The sequence below is a fragment of the Maniola jurtina genome, chromosome 16, assembly GCF_905333055.1.
Source record: "Maniola jurtina chromosome 16, ilManJurt1.1, whole genome shotgun sequence".
NCBI classification, from domain to species: Eukaryota; Metazoa; Arthropoda; class Insecta; order Lepidoptera; family Nymphalidae; genus Maniola; species Maniola jurtina.
The window spans coordinates 1,930,001-1,949,894 of NC_060044.1; the positions used below are offsets into that span (position 1 = coordinate 1,930,001).

The 19,894-nt window shown below is 39.1% G+C and overlaps 2 protein-coding genes and 2 long non-coding RNA genes across 4 annotated transcripts in view; 3 read left to right on the forward strand and 1 right to left on the reverse strand.

Annotated features, from left to right (window-relative positions):
* The window catches only part of LOC123873310, an 11,709-nt gene extending 11,152 nt beyond the window's left edge, over nucleotides 1–557 (reverse strand). Inside the window, exon 1 of the long non-coding RNA XR_006797657.1 lies at nucleotides 473–557. This is a non-coding gene — a long non-coding RNA (uncharacterized LOC123873310). The remainder of the gene's footprint in view (nucleotides 1–472) is intronic.
* Nucleotides 1–9,062, forward strand: part of LOC123873302 — a 17,420-nt gene extending 8,358 nt beyond the window's left edge. The window contains exons 2-5 of the mRNA XM_045918108.1: nucleotides 364–445; nucleotides 3,854–4,063; nucleotides 6,644–6,779; nucleotides 7,953–9,062. Coding sequence (XP_045774064.1) covers nucleotides 364–445; nucleotides 3,854–4,063; nucleotides 6,644–6,779; nucleotides 7,953–8,074 — 550 coding nt within the window. The 3' untranslated portion in view covers nucleotides 8,075–9,062. The remainder of the gene's footprint in view (nucleotides 1–363; nucleotides 446–3,853; nucleotides 4,064–6,643; nucleotides 6,780–7,952) is intronic.
* On the forward strand, nucleotides 478–1,745 carry LOC123873309. The gene is made up of 2 exons (XR_006797656.1): nucleotides 478–696; nucleotides 1,008–1,745. It is a non-coding gene; the product is annotated as an uncharacterized LOC123873309 (long non-coding RNA).
* Nucleotides 9,063–11,733: 2,671 nt separating the features above from the next.
* Nucleotides 11,734–18,213, forward strand: LOC123873307. Its single transcript, XM_045918114.1, has 5 exons — nucleotides 11,734–11,857; nucleotides 12,296–12,413; nucleotides 13,936–14,121; nucleotides 16,855–16,990; nucleotides 17,957–18,213. The coding sequence occupies exons 1-5, from the start codon at nucleotides 11,820–11,822 to the stop codon at nucleotides 18,034–18,036; spliced, it is 558 nt and encodes a 185-aa protein (XP_045774070.1). The 5' UTR covers nucleotides 11,734–11,819; the 3' UTR covers nucleotides 18,037–18,213.
* The last annotated feature ends 1,681 nt before the right edge of the window (nucleotides 18,214–19,894 follow it).

Below are 19,894 nucleotides of genomic sequence, written 5' to 3' on the forward strand. Positions count from 1 at the left end.
TAAAAGGTAGGTTAGATAGGTTTTCAAATTCACGGTTTTCGGATTTTTAAGTACGTATCCCCTTTTCTCGACGGACACGAGAGACGGACAGACAGACAGACAACGAAGTCATCCTATAAGCCAAGGATCACTTCTTTGTCTGTACCTTATAAAATAAGGTTCACTTTTTAGGAAAAATAAAAAAAAAACAGTCTTAGCAATCATAGTTAATGCCTAAGTACCTAGGTACATAGTGTGCGCTGCGCCGTCAGATTTTTCATGAATTTTTCAGATTTAGATTTGGAGGACGCGGACGCGTTCTATTCTTAACAATTAGTAACCCGTTTATTCTGAGATGCTTTGATTTGAATGTTTTTTTTACAGCGAATCGAAGTTCGTTTTCGACACTTGCTGCTGCTGCATACCGTTGAGGACAGGATGCCTCATTCTCGGATACCTGCAACTGGTAAGCATAACGACTGTCTGATTATACCACGGAACAGAAAAAACAGTGGAAGTGCTAAGTAGGCGTGGCACGCGTGCCACAATTAAGCATCGTTATGCTTAACGGATCCCAGTCGCGTTCTAACATCGCGTAGAGTTGGTAGTCTCGCGACAAATTCATATTGCCCTAGCAATGCCGTACTGTTCCGTTTTGGAGTGTAAAAATGATAGTAGGACAAAAAATCTTAAAAATGGAGGTATTTCGTATCATCGGTAAGTAGGATTTTCATTGTTTTCTAATAAATCTTAATTTATTTCAATTTACTAATATTTAATAGAACGGTTAGTCAAAATCAACCTTAAACCATTAAGATAAAGTTTATTTTGGATTGATTCTATTCAATAGCGCTCGTTCGCTACTCAAGTAGTGATGTGGCCAAGTCGAATATTGAATTTATCGATTATATCGGTACAAGGAAATAAATAGTAAAGTAATAATTATAATTTATTAATGAGTGAGACGTTGCATTGATCACTAAATAGACATCAGTAGTTCCTTTAACCTTCATTTTAAATATTTTTAGGTTTCCCAAAGATGCAAGCATCAAAGAGAAATGGATAGATGCAACGAGTAGAGTTAATTGGATACCAACCGAACTGTTCGTCAGCTGTTGAAAGGATAAACAGAAGTAGTATGTCTCAAGATATGTCACAATACGATCAAATTGAGGACGATTCAGAAATTGAAGAACTAGGAGGGCACTTTTCTGATTTCAGTAATAAAGCAATAGCCCATATTGCTGGTTACATTGCCCGAATGTTAATGAAAAAAATAAACTGTGATGTCTGTGTTGACGCATTAGTGACACATCATTTTCAACCAGAGATTTTCGAAAAGAAGTAGCGATAACTCAAATAATGCGAAAGTTCATAGGAACTCTTTTATTTAACGATATTGCCTCCCATCAAATTGGCGAATTTCTTGCGTCCAATCACGTTACCGATTTGATGAAGGCAATAGTCGAAAAATATATAAATGTTCGCATACATCATTTATTAAAATTAAAAATAAGACTTTCGAAACGCCAGTTTCTTAACAAATATGTTTTATTTCAAGGGCAATAAATAAAATTTTACTATTTTCATACGTTGCAGTATTTATAGTGCATACTTGTAAAAGGCATGCACACATACCAGCACTTTTATTCAATTTTATATTTACCTTTTTCTAATTTTATTTTAGCGAATGAACAAAATAACGCGTATCTATCGATATCGATAGATAATTCAATGAGCTACGTGGTGCGGCCTTGGCTGAGTAGCATTAGAAATCGACCGATCACGAAAATGTCAACCATATGTTCAACGCTATTAAGTTTATAATTGCTACCACTTAGAATACCGCCATCTATGGTCAAGTAGGGGAATTAACTGGACAATCGAATCTAGTGTGACTATAGCTCGTAAGTACGTTCTTCCGCTAAAGCAAAATAAATCTTATTTCTAGAACGTCAGGGTTTGTTTCCAAATCTGTGACGTAGCCTAGTTTTGACTAAACTTAAAACGACAAATCAAACGGTTTGTTTCTTTGTAGTGCAATATATGTTTATCGGTATATTTGTATGAGTTTGGCGACAGCGGTTCCTATAGTAATTTTGGTGCATTGCACTTCCACTGTTTTTTCTGTTCCGTGGATTATACAGTGGTCAGTCGACCCCCGGTAATCCGGCCCCTGTCTAATCCGGCACCCCTTGTAATCCGACATGTCATTGTCATCCTGTTGCTCTAGCATAAAACTGGCACGTAAAAACATGCAAATGTCAAGTTTCTAGAGCAAGTAGCTTGAGCTGCACATTAATATTATGCCAGTCAATCAGTTTATCCTCCTGTTCATACATAATAATATAAGATAAAACCATATAGATACATCGATGGAAAAAACAGGTTGTACAACTCCTACATAGGCAGGAAATACCTAATAGGTAAATAGGTATTTAAATAATCTTCCTGATCTAAGATAAGTCTGAGATGTTCTGAGCAGACCTAAACGCTAAACTTATGATGCAACATCTAATTTAGTATTAAGTTGCTAGCCTTGAAAATACTACCTTGCTCTGGCCGGTTTTCACGTAACTCAAAATTGCTGCCTCAAGCCTCAATAAGCAAAAAGAACAATAAAAGTTTGCTAAAACTGCTTTCTATAGATTTTTAGGGAACATTAATTACAAAGTATTAATTCATGTTTCATACCAGACGATGCCCATGATTTATTTCATCCGCGTGGATGGTTTTTTTAAAAAATCCGGGATAAAAAGTAGCCTGTCTGTCTCTGGGATGCAAAGCTCTCTCTGTACTTACCTACCCGTCAATATCGGTAAATCAATAGATTGTGTGATTCAAGAGCAAGGTTTATAGTAGGTATAGTTTAATATTGTTTTGTGATATGACGATAATTGTTCAAGATGTCGGACAAAATCAAGCCGACGACTGAGAGCTTTCATCGAAAATGCTGTCTTATTATTTTGAAATATAACAAAATAACCACACTGACACCACATTAGTTTTGCACCCGTGTGATGCCGGGCGGGTCGATAGTTTATAATACTATATGTATAGTCGCATTAATATCAGCTGTGTAGGTATATAGTTCACTATATACCTAGTTACAATCCATACAAATATTATCCATACAAATATTATAAATAGGAAGTTGTGTCTGTCTGTCTCTCGCTGTACCATTTTGTCTGCTACATTTTCAAGACCCGATGCTCAACCGATTTTGATGAAACTAAAATATAGGTATAGCTTGCATCCTGGGAACGGGTATAGGATACTTCCGCATCAGTCGGAAAATCAAAGAGATCCAAAGGGATTTTTGAAAAATGAAATTAACCCACGCGGACGAAGTCGCGGGCATCATCTAGTACTACCTATAACGACTTAGATTTGTTCACCTTTGGCTCAAGGAAAAAACAGGTCACGATTTTTACAGGAAAAAGAAATCCGGCCTTGACGCAATGTATGATTTATCGATCTATTTGGCATGTGAAGTGTCTGAGCGCCACGCAATTGGTTCTTAAGTCAACCTTTTGCTCCAAGCGTTGTAAGATACCTAGTACAGTACCTACGCGCAGACATACTCGTCCTATCTTCGTCATTGTCGTTCAGATCTTTTTAGGGTTCTCCATTTCCAGATAAAAAGCACCCATATCAACAATAAATTATTTCTAAGGAATTATTAAATAGAGGGTATTCCAAAATTGGTAATATCCCCGTCTGCTGTTAGTTTTAAGTTTGCTAACGTCAACGTTACATCTGTATTTTACACTAGCTCCCACTAAGCAAGCGTTTTGACGTTTGATAAAAAGTCGCTGATTTGACTAGTAGTCATACATTGTGTCTTCTTCTAAACTTGTGTTTCTTTTAACAGGTCGCCTACATATTGTACGGTATATTTTCCGTGCTGGGCATAGGAAGCGGCGTCGCATTAATGCACGTGACTGATGGCCTGGAGAATAAGGAAGACGACATGAGAGTAAAAGCCATTGCTACCATTGTCATCTTACTCAGCGCTCTGATACTCGTGGTGATTCTGATCGCTCTGCCATTCACCATAGTACTCCTCGTTGGACTGCATAAGGTAATTTCATCATCAGATTTTATTTTATCGATAGATTACAACATGGGGTTATTCAAGGGGCGGACCAAAAAATTCCTGAAAGGCCGGCAACGCATCGGCGGTTCCTCTGGTGCTGCAAATGTTCATGGCGGCGGTAATCATTTGAAATCAGGTGACCCGCCTGCTCGTTTGCTCTTTTTTTATTAAAAAAAAAAAACAGGCTGTCCACCATACTCGTGTTTCTACTCTCGTACCCCAAAAAAATTATCACTCCCACGCTCACTAGCACAAGAATTCATCAATTAGGTTGACTCATCAACAGTTTTGGAACAATTAAACTAATTTTTAGAATTCCGTATCTCAAAGAACTATGTTTTACACTAGTGAATTAGGAACTATCCTGTAATGCTAGATGTAAATAAATAATTAATGTCAATAATAAAAATAAATAAAAGAAAAGAAAAATGGAACTTAGTACTTCCGTTGTCTGTCTGTCAAGGGAACTAAAACCTATAGGGTAGTACTAACCATTGACCAAGGCTAATGAAATTTGGCAGATTTGGCAGCATAAAAGAAAAGAATATAAAAATTATTTAGAAATGTGAAGGAAAAATCCGAAAACCGCGAATTTGTGGTTACATGGATGAATAATGTACGATATAGTACGATGTTACGGAACCCTTCGTGTGCGAGTCCGACTCGCACTTGGCCGGTTTTTTCCGACCTAGTTTTATCTACAGTTACAGACATACCATAAAATTGTTTGACCTTGTTCATGGATTGGAATTAAAAAAATTTAACCTTAATTGGCTTAATGGGTTAAGCGGAATATACTCTTTCAGGCACTAGAATTTTGGTTCGGTAGGATGAGGACCATTTAAAACAACAATGTGGCTAATTTTGTTGTTAACTAATTCTATTAATCTCTAAACTAACTAAATTGACAGGCTGATTCTGGTCCTTTTTTCTTCCACTCGGAGCATTGTGAAAGGGATAGCAATACATTTATATTATCATCATTTTTGTTTAGCTCAGAGAATAACAGACTAGGATATTTTATCCGTTTTTGATCATAAGGTGATAATAAACTACCAAAAAATTCTCAGAAATTTTATTTTATCAATATTGAACAAAGAATAATAAATAAAAAAAAAGAATACCCGGCTGAGTTTGTTGTGGGCTCTTCTCAGACTTGGGCGCGTTTGGAACCCTCGTAGCTTTAGTTTTAAGTAACGTAATTAATTATCACCACTATATCGTACAAGTTTAACAATTTCGACCATCAAAAGGAGTACAATAGTACCTACTTTGAATAAATGATTTCGACTTTGACTTTGACTTTGAAAAATTAAAAGATAATAAATAACTCACTGAACTTTTGGTAAATCGATAGGATAACCCTAGATTTAAAGTTTAATGATTTGTACCTACAACAAAATTGTCCACACTGTAAAAGAAATCACTGCAATAAATAAAGTTAATACTATACGTAATTAAAAAAAAAATTAGTACCGCTGTTTGTCAGGAAAATACTTGTATTATGTGTATGTAATAGGTGAATATATATATTATTATTACTTAATATTTTCCTGTTTACGCTGGCAGCAATTTGATTTCACTCCTGGATACGTGCTTGTATAATTAAGTTTTCCTTATGATAAAAAACGCAGAAACCTTTTCGGAGAAACTACTCATTGTTTCAGACAATAGGGACGATAACACAGTTTGACAGTTTTAAATTTTATATAGAGCTGTAAAACCTCGAGACTTTAGCGCGAGCCTATTGTTTAATTTGTAGCGTGCACTATTTAGTCTTTAACTGTAAAATTAATGTTCCGTCCCTTTTTAACAATACTAAAAAGAAAAAGATGTAGATACCCTAAATTTGGTTTAAATAAAGGCAACAGAATCGGCGCCACTATCCGTCGACCACCCAGCTGGGCTTCCCACAAGCGGGTTCCACCCGGCTAGGTCGGACTACGACGGCGTGAGGACCGCTCTCAACTCTCTCTTCCTCACTGAGGAGGAAAGCCCGTAGGCCCAAGGGCCAACCCAAGGACCCTGGCGTAGTCACGCCAGGCGGAAGACCCCGCATGCAGGAGGCCATTGCCTCGGACGTGCCTCTCCCGCGCCCTTGCGGGCGCGCGAGCTCACATACCGGGCGCCACTATCTATTAGAGCTACATAATGGCGGTGGTTTTCTCGGTCGAAAATTGAAATGACAAGAGTAAATTAAAAATTTATAACAGGCCCGACAAGTGAAAGTACTACTACTTTCTAGTACAGTAACTAGAAAAGAGCTGATAACTTTCAAACGGCTGAACCGATTTTCTTGGTTTATAGCTAAGAACACTCTCGATCAAGCCACCGTTTAAACGAAAAAACTAAATTAAAATCGGTTCATTAGTTTAGGAGCTACGATGCCACAGACAGATACACAGATACACACGTCAAACTTATAACACCCCTCTTTTTGGATCGGGGGTTAAAGACCGTATTTTGAAACTAAGTATTTATGATTTTTTTCTGTATGTTACTGTATTGTGTGCCTACTGTGCTTGCGCTATGGTCCCAAATAAAAGAATGTTTATTTATTTCCAGGAAAGACGTAATTACATTAAAATCTACCTGATCTTCGCGGTGATCGCCCTCGTCATTAACGTAGTCGTGGATCTCTCTAAGTTCTCCGGCGGCTACGCGCCGATGAAGCAGCTGCCTTCTTCGATCATAGGCACTCGTAAGTATTTCTCAACATTAGAATTTTATTTTAATGAAAATATAGTATAGTAATAAAACTTAACGTTAGCCTTATCTAATTACTAGCTGATGCCCGCGACTTCGCCCGCGTGGATTTAGGTTTTTCAGAATCCCGTGGGAACTCTTTGATTTTCCGGGATAAAAAGTAGCCTATGTGCTAATCCAGGGTATTAGCTATCTCCATTCCAAATTTCAGCCAAATCTGTCCAGTAGTTTTTGCGTGAAGGAGTAACAAACATACGCACACACACACACACTCACACACACACTCACACACACATACAAACTTTTGCTTTTATAATATTAAGTGTGAAGTGTGATACTGTGCAAAATATCGTGCTCTCGTGGAATTGGTGGCAAGAATACTGGCTGCAATTCAGCGCTGGTTAGTCAGGAGACTGCGTAGAAAATGAGTCAGCCCTTCTGTCACCAGATCGGGCTATCAGCCGAGCTGAAACGTCTTGTAAATAATTTTTTTAGCATTAAGAGAGAGCGGCACTGCGGTGCTGCAAGTTGCGGTGCGTTTAAAAATCCGTAAAGAATTTAAATCTATCAAAATCCCGTGTGGAATTAATTCCGGAGTGCGCGCGCTGCTATGTGGTTCTAATACTTCACAGATTTCTCGGAAAAAAACATACGGAAATTTCCCGTGGTGCGCGCTAGCTCTTTGACTTTGCTTAGACTTCAGTTTCAGTTTAAACGAGACGGATTTATGCCAGCAGTATAACGCTGTCTCGTTTTAACAGTGTCTTAAGTCTGAGCAAAGTCAAAGTGCGCTTTATATCAGCCTAAGACTTCATGACCACAGGGTCTTACCGGCAAAACCGTGCCGCCAACTGATTTAGTATTCCGGTACGATGCCTTGTAGACATCAATCAGGAGTATAGGTTTTATAAAACTGCCTGCATATATCTTCTAAGTTAGACTGCTTCCATCTTAGACTGCATCATCACTTCACCATCAGGAGAGATCGCAGTCAATGGTTAACTGGTATCAGAATAAATAACCGGCCAAGTGCGAGGCAGACTCGCGCACCAAGGGTTCTTGTTGCGTATCTTGAAAGACACGACAGACGGACAGACAGACAGACAATAAAGTGATCCTTTTTTCCTTTTGAGGTACGAAAACCTTAAAAAAACCTGTTTTATTTCAGTGCTTAGCATTTACTTCCTCCTGGTGCTGAGGAGCCAGTACATCAAGATGGGAATCGCTGCCAACAACCTGCCCACGCAGCACTACCGCGAGGGGCAACTCATGAACACGGAGAAGGTTTAAGCCTTCCGACCACTATCAGCAGACCTACTAGTATTCCTATCTCACTGGATATGAGCTTTAGTTGTTGGCGGTGTTAACCCCTGCGTCTCGGAAAGCACGTGAAACTGTCGATCCTGCGCCTGATCTCTCTCCGGTCGTGTCGGATTGCCGATCCACCGCGAGGGAATCAAGAGTGCACCTCTGTTCCCGCACACACGTACACTATAAAGATATCTCTTTCGGAGTTGGCTAGACTCCGTTGAGAAAAGCCACTGTGGCCGAAAATCAATCACAAAGTGTATTTTTTTATTAGAATTGTAAAGTAAGTAGGTACGTTTTTTTATAAAAAGACCGTTGACCGTGTACTTGCGCAGTGGCAGATTTATCAATCCATTTGGTGGTATGAAATGAGGCGCAACAGCAGAGGTGTTAACAGCAGGGATTGGTTTGTTCGGCATCGTTTCTCGCGAAGTGGGTATTGAAGAAAAATACCTACCAAATACCAAATTCAGTTATTTGTAAGGCATTCATCGCAGTGTATCTACAACCTATGATAACTAAATTACATCGCCATTGAGACATGGAATAGGTCTGCTGATACATAAGTTATGAATACGAAGAAGACGGGATGGGGCGGTCCGAGTCATATGCGGACGGAGAAATTCTGTATTGTTACATTTTTGCCTACCATAGCTTTTGAATACAAGAAATACAACATAATGCATTTCGTTGTAAATGAAAACATGTATGATCATGCCTGGGTGAATGATGGAGCAGAGAGACAGAAAAACAATTATCTAGGCATTTCGATTGTCAAACTGTTTTTGTAGCATCTTATTTTTCGCCATTTTGGCGCTGATGGCAGCAGCGAGCGTCATATGAGCGTACTCTGAACTAAATGTTAGTGATGAGATATTTGTCAGCATAGTGTCAGCACGGAGACCATTTGATACAAAGTGACAATTTTAATTCCCGGTACGCTCAGTGGGGCGCTTCGAATTAGCACAAACAATAATTGTCATTTTATTTGGCACACTTCTTCCAATGTACTTGTGTCATGTATTGTGTTATTAAAATAAACGTCATTCATTACAGATGGTAGTTGAGCCATTACATTACGTGCGAACTGAATCATAAATCATTACGATCTTATGGTTGTGAGAACGCTGCAGAAGTTTTGACGTGACAACGTCTTATAATTCGATAGAGCCGGCTGCACGCACGAAAAAACATGACTCATGCGGCGTTACCTCGCTCTGAGGCGTTCCATGTAAGGCTTGAAGTGCAAGCGAGAGCGCGGAACGAGCGACAAAGAAGCACAATCGGCGGTCAGTAAACCGACTTTACAGACAACCAATTTTTTTTTTGATAAAGGGATTCCATTCGGAACTAATTTTTTATTACACCTCGCTCTGTATAATCGACTACAAATTCTTTTTTTTACTGTAACACAACAAGAGCATCAAATTCCAGTTACATAATGACAGTAAGTGCGAGCGAGAGGCCCGAAAAATGACTCGGTTCGCACATTTGTAATGGTTCAACTATAGGTAGGTTATTCGTCAGTTACAACAGCGATTGTGGCAGCCCCGGCCCGTCTTCGCCATGCCTATATGGTTGTACCTATATAGGTACATGCTTAATATATTTTTAACTTGTCACCTTGTTGGGCCCTAAAGCCCTAGTGTTCTTTCTTTTCAAGTTCACGTAAACTGTGCGTAAATTTGTCATTTAGTATGGACGGAAAGGGATGGAGAATGTAATGCTAAATGACAGATATTCGTATAGTTAACGTTAAATTGAAAAGTCGGCCTCTGAGTGTAGCTTTTTACGTCAACGTTAATTCCTCAGACTAAAATGTATGAAGATGTCAAATTACGACATTTTCCCGTAACTTATGAACGTTAATTTGAAAAACGGCACTATCCTTGAGGCTCTAAGTGTAACTTTTGAAAATAATGTTAGATATCTATGCGAAATCTGTCATTTAATAGGTATCAATCATTTAAAGTTATTTTAAACAGTGTGTTTAATAAATCATATAACATGACCAATGAGGTACTTATGTGGTACGAGTACCAAATAATTTAGTGCCATAGATTCTTTCGTTTCCTCTGCTACTTCACAAACGTGCAAACCGTTGTTCGAGTTCACAGAATTTTTTCATCAGTTCATTTCCGCGATCAGCTGGAAAACGTGATATTTTAAGTTAACATCATACCGAATAGAATACACTCACGGTCTTCACTCGAAAAGTTACTTAAGTAGATAGGTACATTTTTTTTTCTCTCGTCTGGCTTTACAAAGATAAGCCAATGTCAAGTTTGTAGTTATTTACAAGTTAGGGAAACTATATAAGTATGGACTTCGTCTATGCCGGCGCTTGCCAACACCCGCGCGGCGCCCCTTTAGAGCGCTTCCCAGTCAGTTCCACCACCAAAAACACTAGTAAAACACAAAACCCGACCACTTTTAACAAAAAAAAAAAAACTCCAAAAAGGCGGAGCACGCGCGCCAGCAAACACCAACACAGACGAAGTCCATAGGTACATTTAATATACTTGAATTATATTACGCGATGCGGCTATGGCAGATTAGCATTTTATAAATTTTTAACTCTTATACATCTTTATTATATTTTTTTTTTGTATTACAAAGTGAATACAAATAAGCATAACAGATAAGACATTTATTTTTAAAAAAATATTTGTAATAATATTTGTTTCAAAACAACAACAGTATTTTATTTCTTCGGTTGCTTCCAAAAATTCTAAATAACGTATCAGGGATAGCAGGATATTTTTTTTTAATGTAGTCTTGTGCAAAAGATACGCATCCCAGATGTGCAAAACACCCTGTATCCTGGGCATGAGAACCAGCAGGATGGACTGCCACGAGAACCACTGATCGCTGCAGTCTGTTCGAAGAGCTTCCTCAATGTCCTCGACCAGTGCCTGTGGCCATGGATCCGAGAATGGTCGCTAACTATGGGCCTCATAAGAAGCTTCACAGTCACTCAACGGGCGATGGAGAGAGCTATGCTAGGAGTTTCTGTACGTGATCAAATCAGAAATGAGGAGATCCGTAGGAAAGCTAGAATAACACGACTCAAACGGTTGCGAAGCAGAAGTTGCAATGGGTAGGGTAGAGAGGAGCTAAGAACCGCCAATGAGTCTTCTAGCGTGACGATTCATTGAATGGAATGCATCAAGTTGGTACTTGGTAGAGCCATCCTACATTATGGCTGCAGTGGGTACTTACTCCATACAATATATTGTAAAGACTGCCAACTGTACTCCCAGGATTGCACACGATGATGATAATATTTATTAAGAGTCCCATATTTTAACTTAGATAACTAAGTTATAAGGAGGTACTCGTAACTATACGCTGAGTTGTGCGAAACAGTTAAGATTTTAAGCAATAAACAACCTAATTTATTCATTAGAATTTCATGGAGTCTCGTGATTAAATTAGTTTGATCTCTAATTTCTTTTAATTTTCAAACAAGTTAACGATAATAAATATAAAATTAGGTAGGTGGGTAAGTATATTGTTGGTGGTAAGTAGTCTGGTAATCTGGTTTTGCCAGCGGAAGCTTCCGAGAGATTACTGAATATAGAATAAAACTGATAATAAAATCAGCAAGTAGTTAAGTATTTTCCGTTTCAAATGTAGCATAATTTTCAGTTTTGTGACAAAGTTCGAGTAAAGCTAACGCTCTTCTAAAATTTAAAAAAATACTTAGGTACCTACTCTTTACAAAATGGCTGATTTACAACAAGATGCAGTGGAAATAAAAAGGTCAGTTTTTGAAGTAACAACAATATGTCCCTCTCGGCAACAACAATAAGCCCCTATATAGTACATGGTTTGGGTCCTTGGGGGCAAAACGATTGGGCGTTTGTCAATAAATTATTTTCAGTAATAGCCCGGAGTTGGGAAGTTGGTGATGATAAAACCTCTGTGTCTCGCAGAGTAAAGTTCGCAAGTCCTGTTATCGCTTTGGTCGTGTCGGATTGCCCTCCCTAATCCTTATGGCGTGAGGGCACCGAGGGAATAGACAGTGAACCTGTATTTCCAAATATTCTTGTGCACCAAAATATCAATACCATAGTTAGCTGTGCCCAAAACACTACAGAACTCTAAAAGGGCGAAACCCGACTTGCATTTGTCTGGTTTATATTAAGAGTAGTAGAAGGTTGCAGTTTTGAAACTTTATCTTGTTAAAATATCTTTCAGTATTGAGACTGAGAAACCAACAAAAACGTTCGAACAAAAGGAAAAGTTCGTTTTCAATCAATGTTGTTTCTGCATACCACTAAGGACTGGATGTCTCATCCTCGCCTATTTGTACCTGGTAAGATACGTATTAATAGTGATCTCTTGGCCGAATTTCAGCGCGGCAAAGCAGCTGAAAGCGCAGCGTTGGCGGCCCCCTCACCAGATGGCCACAGACGACATCAAAGGAGTCGCAGGGGGCCACTGAATTCCTTTTTTTTACTGCCCGATATGTTTGCGCTTGACGACAATACTAGTAATGATAAGGGCTAGCTTGGAGCGCACTTCCCTAGAAGATGCCTCTTTCCCTGAAGGTACAGTAGGTATGCGACAGGTCGAGATGGCAATCGGGTGGGGACGTCCCGCACACTCGCACAGCCCCCGATGCGGGATAGCGCGAGTGACGTGTGTATGTGCAGGCACCCTTGATCCTATGTGAATGTTTCAGGGTATAGAGATGGAATAAGCGACACATTAGGTACCATGAGAAAGTAGGTAAACAGGCTTATTGATATTTTTTAAATAATCAGGACCTCGTAAGTACATAAGTTCTTTCTAAATATGGATATTTTTATCATAACGGGGAGGAAATAAATCACTTCCTTTGTCATAGGATCACGTACCTACCACATGATAGTGATTATCCAATTTGTATACACCTAAAATGCTTAAAAAATATATCCCAGTATTTAAAACTAAACAGGCTGAATTCTGATTTGACAACCTTGGAACTCTTTGGAAGTTGGATAAAGTTACTTGGGTGCTAATTGAGCAAATTTTGACAGTCGGTTTACTGACGATAGTTGAACGTGACAACAAAGGCCGCTTGTGCTTCTTTGTCGCTCATTCCGCGCTCTCGCTTGCACTTCAAGCCTTACATGGAACGCCTCAGAGTGAGGTAACGCCGCATGAGTCATGTTTTTTCGTGCGTGCAGCCGGCTCTATCGAATTGTAAGACGTTGTCACGTCAAAAAGGTTAATCAAGAAACCAGGCCGGACACATGAATAAGTATGTTCGTATGGTTCGTAAACGTTGTTGGTGAGTTATAAAATCCCTAGCTGAATCAGTAAAATCAGAAGTTCCCTCTGAGAATCAGTTTTTCCGTGCCCAAAAAAAATAATCTGTGGCTTGATTTATAATTCCCATTTTCACTTCTATACTAGTGCGAGAGAGAGCAATCTATGTTAGCTCCAATCTTTTTTTTTATTTACTATAGGCAAGCGCTTGACCACAATCACACCTGATGGAAAGTGATGATGTGGCCTAAGATGGGACGCGTTTACCTAGAAGATGCCTATTCACTCTTGTTTTAAAGATACCCGGATTGTAATTGGTTGGAAACACAGATCGCGGAAGAATATTCCAAACCTTAGCCATGCGTATGTGGAATGAAGACGCAAAACGTTTCGCGCGTGTAGATGGAATGTCGACGACATAAGGACGGAAACTCGCTCGACGTCTTGCGGTTCGGTGGTACTCCCTGAATAAGGTACCTTCCTAGGCTAAATTATATTCCCTCTCTCTCCCTACTCTGTGGGCTGTATGGGACCACATGCACCTCCTTTCATTCCTATTGATAATAACTTGAGCTTTGTTACAGGTGAGCGCCGTCGCGACCGCAATTTTTTCTATTTATGGAACAGTTAGCATCGTGGACATCATGTCAATTGTTCCGGTACAATACCGTCATATCGTCGTTACAGCGTTGGTGTTAAATGTTATAAACTTGATTTTAAGTATTACTGCAATACCATTTATCATACTTCTCCTCATTGGACTGCATAAGGTAAGTGTTTTTAGGGTTCCGAAAAGAAAAACGAAAAAACAAAAGGAAAAACGGAACCCTTAGACTTAGGTTAGACGCTCAATCTGGCGTCAGTTCAGTCCGTGACTGATATCAGAATGACAGGAAACTGATTGTATACGCGTAGAATGATGGTCCGATGGTCCGGACTGACGGATATTTAAATATTTTAATAATTTTTGTCAGTCTGGTTAGACTGACGCCAGACTGAACGTGTTTAATAGCTATCAGTCTGATGTCAGTCTGCGCTTAGACAGCGATGGAGTCGTACGACGCAGACTTGTCGCCGCCTGCGCCGAGCCCCCTACACTCTAAGATCTAATTATTATCGTTGTGAATTAAAAAAAACCGGCTAAGTGCGAGTCAGACTCGCGCACCGAGGGTTTCAATCTGTTTTAGAATGTAACTACAAGTAAAGCCCTTTCATATGATACCCCACTTGGTATAGGGTAGTTATCTTACTATGAAAATTAAAATACATTTTAGTACTTTTTTCTGTGATGTAACTACAAATTCACGGTTTTCAGATTTATTCCTTTACTTGTGCTATAAGACCTACCTACCTGCCAAACATGATTCAAGGTCAACGGAAAGTACCCTATAGGTTTCTGACAGACACGACGGACAGACAGACTGACAGACAACAAAGTGATCCTATAAGGGTTCCGTTTTTTCTTTTGAGGTACGGAACCCTAAAAATTTTAGATAAGTTCGAAAAGGTCAAGAGTTGGAGCAGAAGAAGTTTATGTTCTGAAGAGCTGGACATTTGAATTCCTGCATTCGATAATCCATACTAATATCCATACTAATATTATAAATGCGAAAGTGTGTCTGTCTGTCTGTCTGTCTGTCTGTCTGTCTGTCTGTCTGCTACGTTTTCACGGCTCAACCGCTGAACCGATTTGAATGAAATTTGGTACAGACATGGGATTCTTCCCGGGGAAGGACATAGGCTACTTTTTATCCCGGAAAATCAAAGAGTTCCCACGGGATTTTAAAAAACCGAAATCCACGCGGGCGAAGCCGCGGGCATCCTCTAGTAATAAATAATTAGCATAGTCTTCTTCTTCTCCTGTGTCTCTTATCTCATATTTATGGCGTTATGAGTGTTAACGCGTCGAAGTTTTCGGTTGGATTGATGGTCAATCTGAATAAGCGTTAATGTGCTTCGACAGTCTATCCATCTGGCATCAGTCTCATTACGATCAAGGTCACGGACTGAACTGACGCCAGATTGAGCGTCTAACCTCCGTCTTATAGGATCACTTTGTTGTCTGTCTGTCTGTTCATCTGTCGTATCTGACAAGAAAACCTATAGGCTACCTACTTCTCGTTGACCTAGAATCATGAAATTTGGCACGTAGGTAGGTCTTAAAGCACAAGTAAAGGAAAAAATCCGAAAACCGTGAATTTGTGGTTATATCACACACAAAAAAATTAAAACTTGTTCACGAAATATTATTTAATTCACTAAATCATGTAGGTATAGATGGCGCAGACCGTTATTAACTTGCAGAGCCCTACATAAAGGTGTTAGGTATATGTTGTACGATAGTACGGAACCCTTCGTTTGCGAGTCCGACTCGACTTGACCGGTTTTTTAATTATTAGCTATCTTATGCCCGCGACTTCGTCTGCGTGGACTCCACAAAAAACCTCCGATTTTACTCCCTTAGGGCCCGCGCACATATGGCGGAGCGAGGCGGGGCGCAGCGCAGAGCATGCCCGCGAAGTTTTCTAATCGCGTGACACAGTACGCGAAGTTCTACCAGAGAATGTGCGAGCACGCGCGGGACTGCGCGCGGATGCGCGAGTATCCGCACGGATGCACAATTGATTTTAGATATTATTTCAATGAGGACAATGTCGATAATACCTATTTTGACTGTAAAAAATGGTCTGAGCTGCGCTCCGCCATATTATGTGCGCCGGCCCTTAGAGGTCGAATTTACCAAAAGCGTTTCTTAGTGGATGTCTACGTCATAATAGCTACGTATATGCATGCCTGTCCAAAAAAAAAAACGGGACCTTTGATTCCGGTAAAAAATATTGGTAGGCGCCTTTTCTCAGTACCTACAATTCAAAATAAGTTTCATTGTATTCAGAAAATATTTTCACGAGGAATTTTTATATTGTAATAAGTACCTAGATAGATTCTAATGTCCTATTCCTATGGACTAGGTAGACTCCCCGTTGGAAGTCCGGGCGGGTCAACTAGTTCTAAAATAATATTTTTAACCCCCGACCCAAAAAGAGGGGTGTTATAAGTTTGACGTGTGTATCTGTGTATCTGTCTGTGGCATCGTAGCGCCTAAAGGAATGAACCGATTTTAATAAACTATTTTTTGTTTGAAAGGTGGCTTGATCGAGAGTGTTCTTAGCTATAATCCAAAAAAATTGGTTCAGCCGTTTAAGAGTTATCAGCTCTTTTCTAGCTTTCTTGTAGAAAAGAAGGTTATATTTAACCGTTAGGTTCATAATATTATGTCAATTGACAAATGTCAAGCTGTCAAAATGGACGTTCCCTAGATACATAATTATTTATTTGAAAATGATGTTTTGGAAAACTCAGATACTTTGGATCGTAGGCGCGGAGTCCAAGAAAATCGCTTCAGCCGTTTGAAAGTTATCAGCTCTTTTCTAGTTACTGTATGTAACCTTCACTTGTCGGGGGTGTTATTTTTTAATTTACACTTGTTTTTTGTTTATTTTCAGGAGAGACGAATCTACGTGAAAGTATATGTCATATTTCAATTGGTGAACCTTTTAATAGGTGTGCTTCTGAATATTGTTACAATTGCATTGGGGGAAGCGCACCTCTGGAGCATTGCTATAGTCTTGGGCGGTATTGGTAAGTTCATACCTACTTAGTTTCTGGTGACGCTATACTATTTGAATGCTCCGAACTGAGAAGATTTTTTTAAAATTCCAATTTCCATTACAAGTTGGCTCTTGAGTGCGATCTCACCTGGTGGTAATTAATGATGCAATCTAAAGGCTGGGCCAGACAATTACAATACAACACGCGGTTTTACACTGTTGTAAACCGCCGTTGGAGACCGATGTGGAGGGCTTGTTTAAAACAGTCTGGCCCAGCCTTAAGGTGGAAGCGGCCTAACTTGGATTTTTTGGATGGCAGTTTTTATTAAACCCATAGGTAAGTATCTACAATAATTATTTTTTAAATAATTAAATCAAAATCATGATTTTTCTTTATTTGTCTTATTTATCTTAAAGACCCCGTGGGAACTATTTGATTTTCCGGGATAAAAAGTTGCCTATGTCAATTACAGTGACGCAAGCTACCTCGGTACCAAATTTCATACAAATCGGTTAAGCGGTTGGGTTTTTGGGAATCCTGCGAGAACTTTTTGATTTTCCGGGATAAAAAGTAGCCTATGTCCGTCCCCGGGATATAAGCTAACCCTGTACCAAATTTCGTCAGAATCGGTTAAACTGTTGGGCCGTGAAATGTAGCAGACAGACACACTTTCCCATTTATAATATTAAGTATGGATAATCTTACGTACCTAGAAAATATTGATCGAAAGTGGTACTTATTCTGACAACGACAAAATTTTATAGTATTCGCATCCTCTTCTTACTAATGTAATTTGAAAAGGACATACACAATTTGATAGTTTTAAAATTTTAGAGACTAGTCGCGAAAGTCTTTAAAATATGTGAAATTCATATTCCGTCTTTTATTAGCAATATTAAAAAGAAAAAGATGCCTACTCTACTACTACTTGTACAGAGAAAGACAACAGAATCGGCGCCATGTCTAATACCTAATATGCTAATGTGTGCATTTCAGTGTTCAGCACTTATTTTATTCTGGTGATGAGGAGCCAGTACATCAAGATGGGTGAAACCGCCAGCCACCTGCCTGGATAAAAGCGCGGTGATGGTTTCGTCAAGAGACATCTATGTAATATATTTGAAATGTTACAGTAATTAATCACCTTATTACGATTTACCTATATACGGCTATATTAAAGATTAGTATTTTTTTAAATATATTTTTGTGTACAAAGTGAATACAATATAAGAATAAATATTTGTTTCAAACAACATTATATTTTATTTCTTCGATTATTATTAGCGTGGTACAAATAAAAAAATTTCAAAAGAAAAATAAAACCGACTTCAAAAACCACAAACACTAAAAAGTAAAAAATAACTTTTATTTAGCTACACATGTAATGTATCTAGGTATGAAGTCGAGCGAGCATATTAAAACAAAATTAGAAATCCAAAAGTGAAGCTCGCCCGACTTCATACCTAGATACATTACATGTGTAGCTAAATAAAAGTTATTTTTTACTTTTTAGTGTTTGTGGTTTTTGAAGTCGGTTTTATTTTTCTTTTGAAAATTTTTTATTTCACAATTTTTAGTGGCCCCACTGTACTATAATATGCTATGCCCAGTTAAAACCCTACTGTTTACTAAGCTATTGCACTGATCGCGAGCAATTTGCTCCTATCTATTGAGGAGTTCTGTTCTCCATCTCCGAAGATATTCATCAGATCTTCACCAAATTTATATGGGACCACCTGCACAGTATACCCTTTCAAACAAAAAAAAATTTTTCCAAATCGGTCCAGGGGTCTTTGAGTAATCGGGGAACATACATAAAAAAAAAAAAAAAAAAAAGATTCCGACGAATTGAGAACCTCCTCCTTTTTTGGAAGTCGGTTAAAAATTAAATATACGCAACGGGGTGTCTACTGTCTGCTGACGCTAGGATTTATTTCTTGTATGCAGTCTAGTGAAAGAGATGCGCATTCTTGATGCGCAACCAGAATCCTGAGCATGATCCAGCAAGTATGACTGTTGCCTGGAGTTTCTCTACGTGATCAAATCAGACATGAAGAGATCAATAGGAGAACCAAAGTGCTTGACATAGCTCATAGGTTTGCGAAGCTGAAGTGGCACTATCTATTAAGCCAATTAACTGCTTCAGAGGAAATGTTGGTAGGTCTGAGAAAGCTAAGAAGTAGGTCAAAATCTACAGTGTCAAAAGCGTTGCTAAAATCGAGGAGAGCCGAGAGCAATCATTGTGACTAATCTGTTGTCTATATTACACAGCTGTTATCGTCAAAAATCTTAACGAGGGCTGCCACGGTGCTGTGGCCCGCCCTGAAACCAGACTAGTTAAGACTTCATTATCATCAATCATCAATCAATAGACGTTCTTGCTGGACATAGGTCTCTTCTAGGGACTTCTACACACCAAATTCTTGCGCCGCCTGAATTCAGCAGCTCCCTGCGACTCGCTTGATGTAGTCCATTCACCTAGACCTAGAGGCTACTTTTCCAACGCTGCGCTTTCCATGAGAGGTTGCCATTCCCGCACCTTTGGACTCTAACGTCTATCGGTTATTCGAACTATGTTCCCTGCCCATTGCTAATTATAATGTAAAGGAAGCGAATCACCATTAATAAAAGTTTCAACATGTTAGAATATATTGTATCAATAGACAATGCCTACTCTGTGGAACAGTCACTATGTCTACACATTTTTAATCTATGGTTCCTTCCCAACATGGACGCCTTCACGCACGGATTTTGTGTCTATAATAAAACTGATTAAAAAAAGCCTCTTTCACAAAAATAGTACTTTCATTAAAATCCTAATAGGTTATGGGCCCAGCCACGTAATCTATTTTGATTTTGCATTGATTACTATTTATTGTGAAATATTACAACTTGAAAAAACGCGTGGCGGCCATTGCGGCGCGGTCGGCGAGG

Bases quoted from the DNA above. Each gene is read 5' to 3' on its own strand.
- LOC123873307 (XM_045918114.1), top strand. From the start codon at position 11,820: ATGGCTGATTTACAACAAGATGCAGTGGAAATAAAAAG. The intron at 11,858-12,295 runs GTCAGTTTTTGA...AATATCTTTCAG, and splicing joins GATGCAGTGGAAATAAAAAG to TATTGAGACTGAGAAACCAA. The intron at 12,414-13,935 runs GTAAGATACGTA...GCTTTGTTACAG, and splicing joins TCCTCGCCTATTTGTACCTG to GTGAGCGCCGTCGCGACCGC.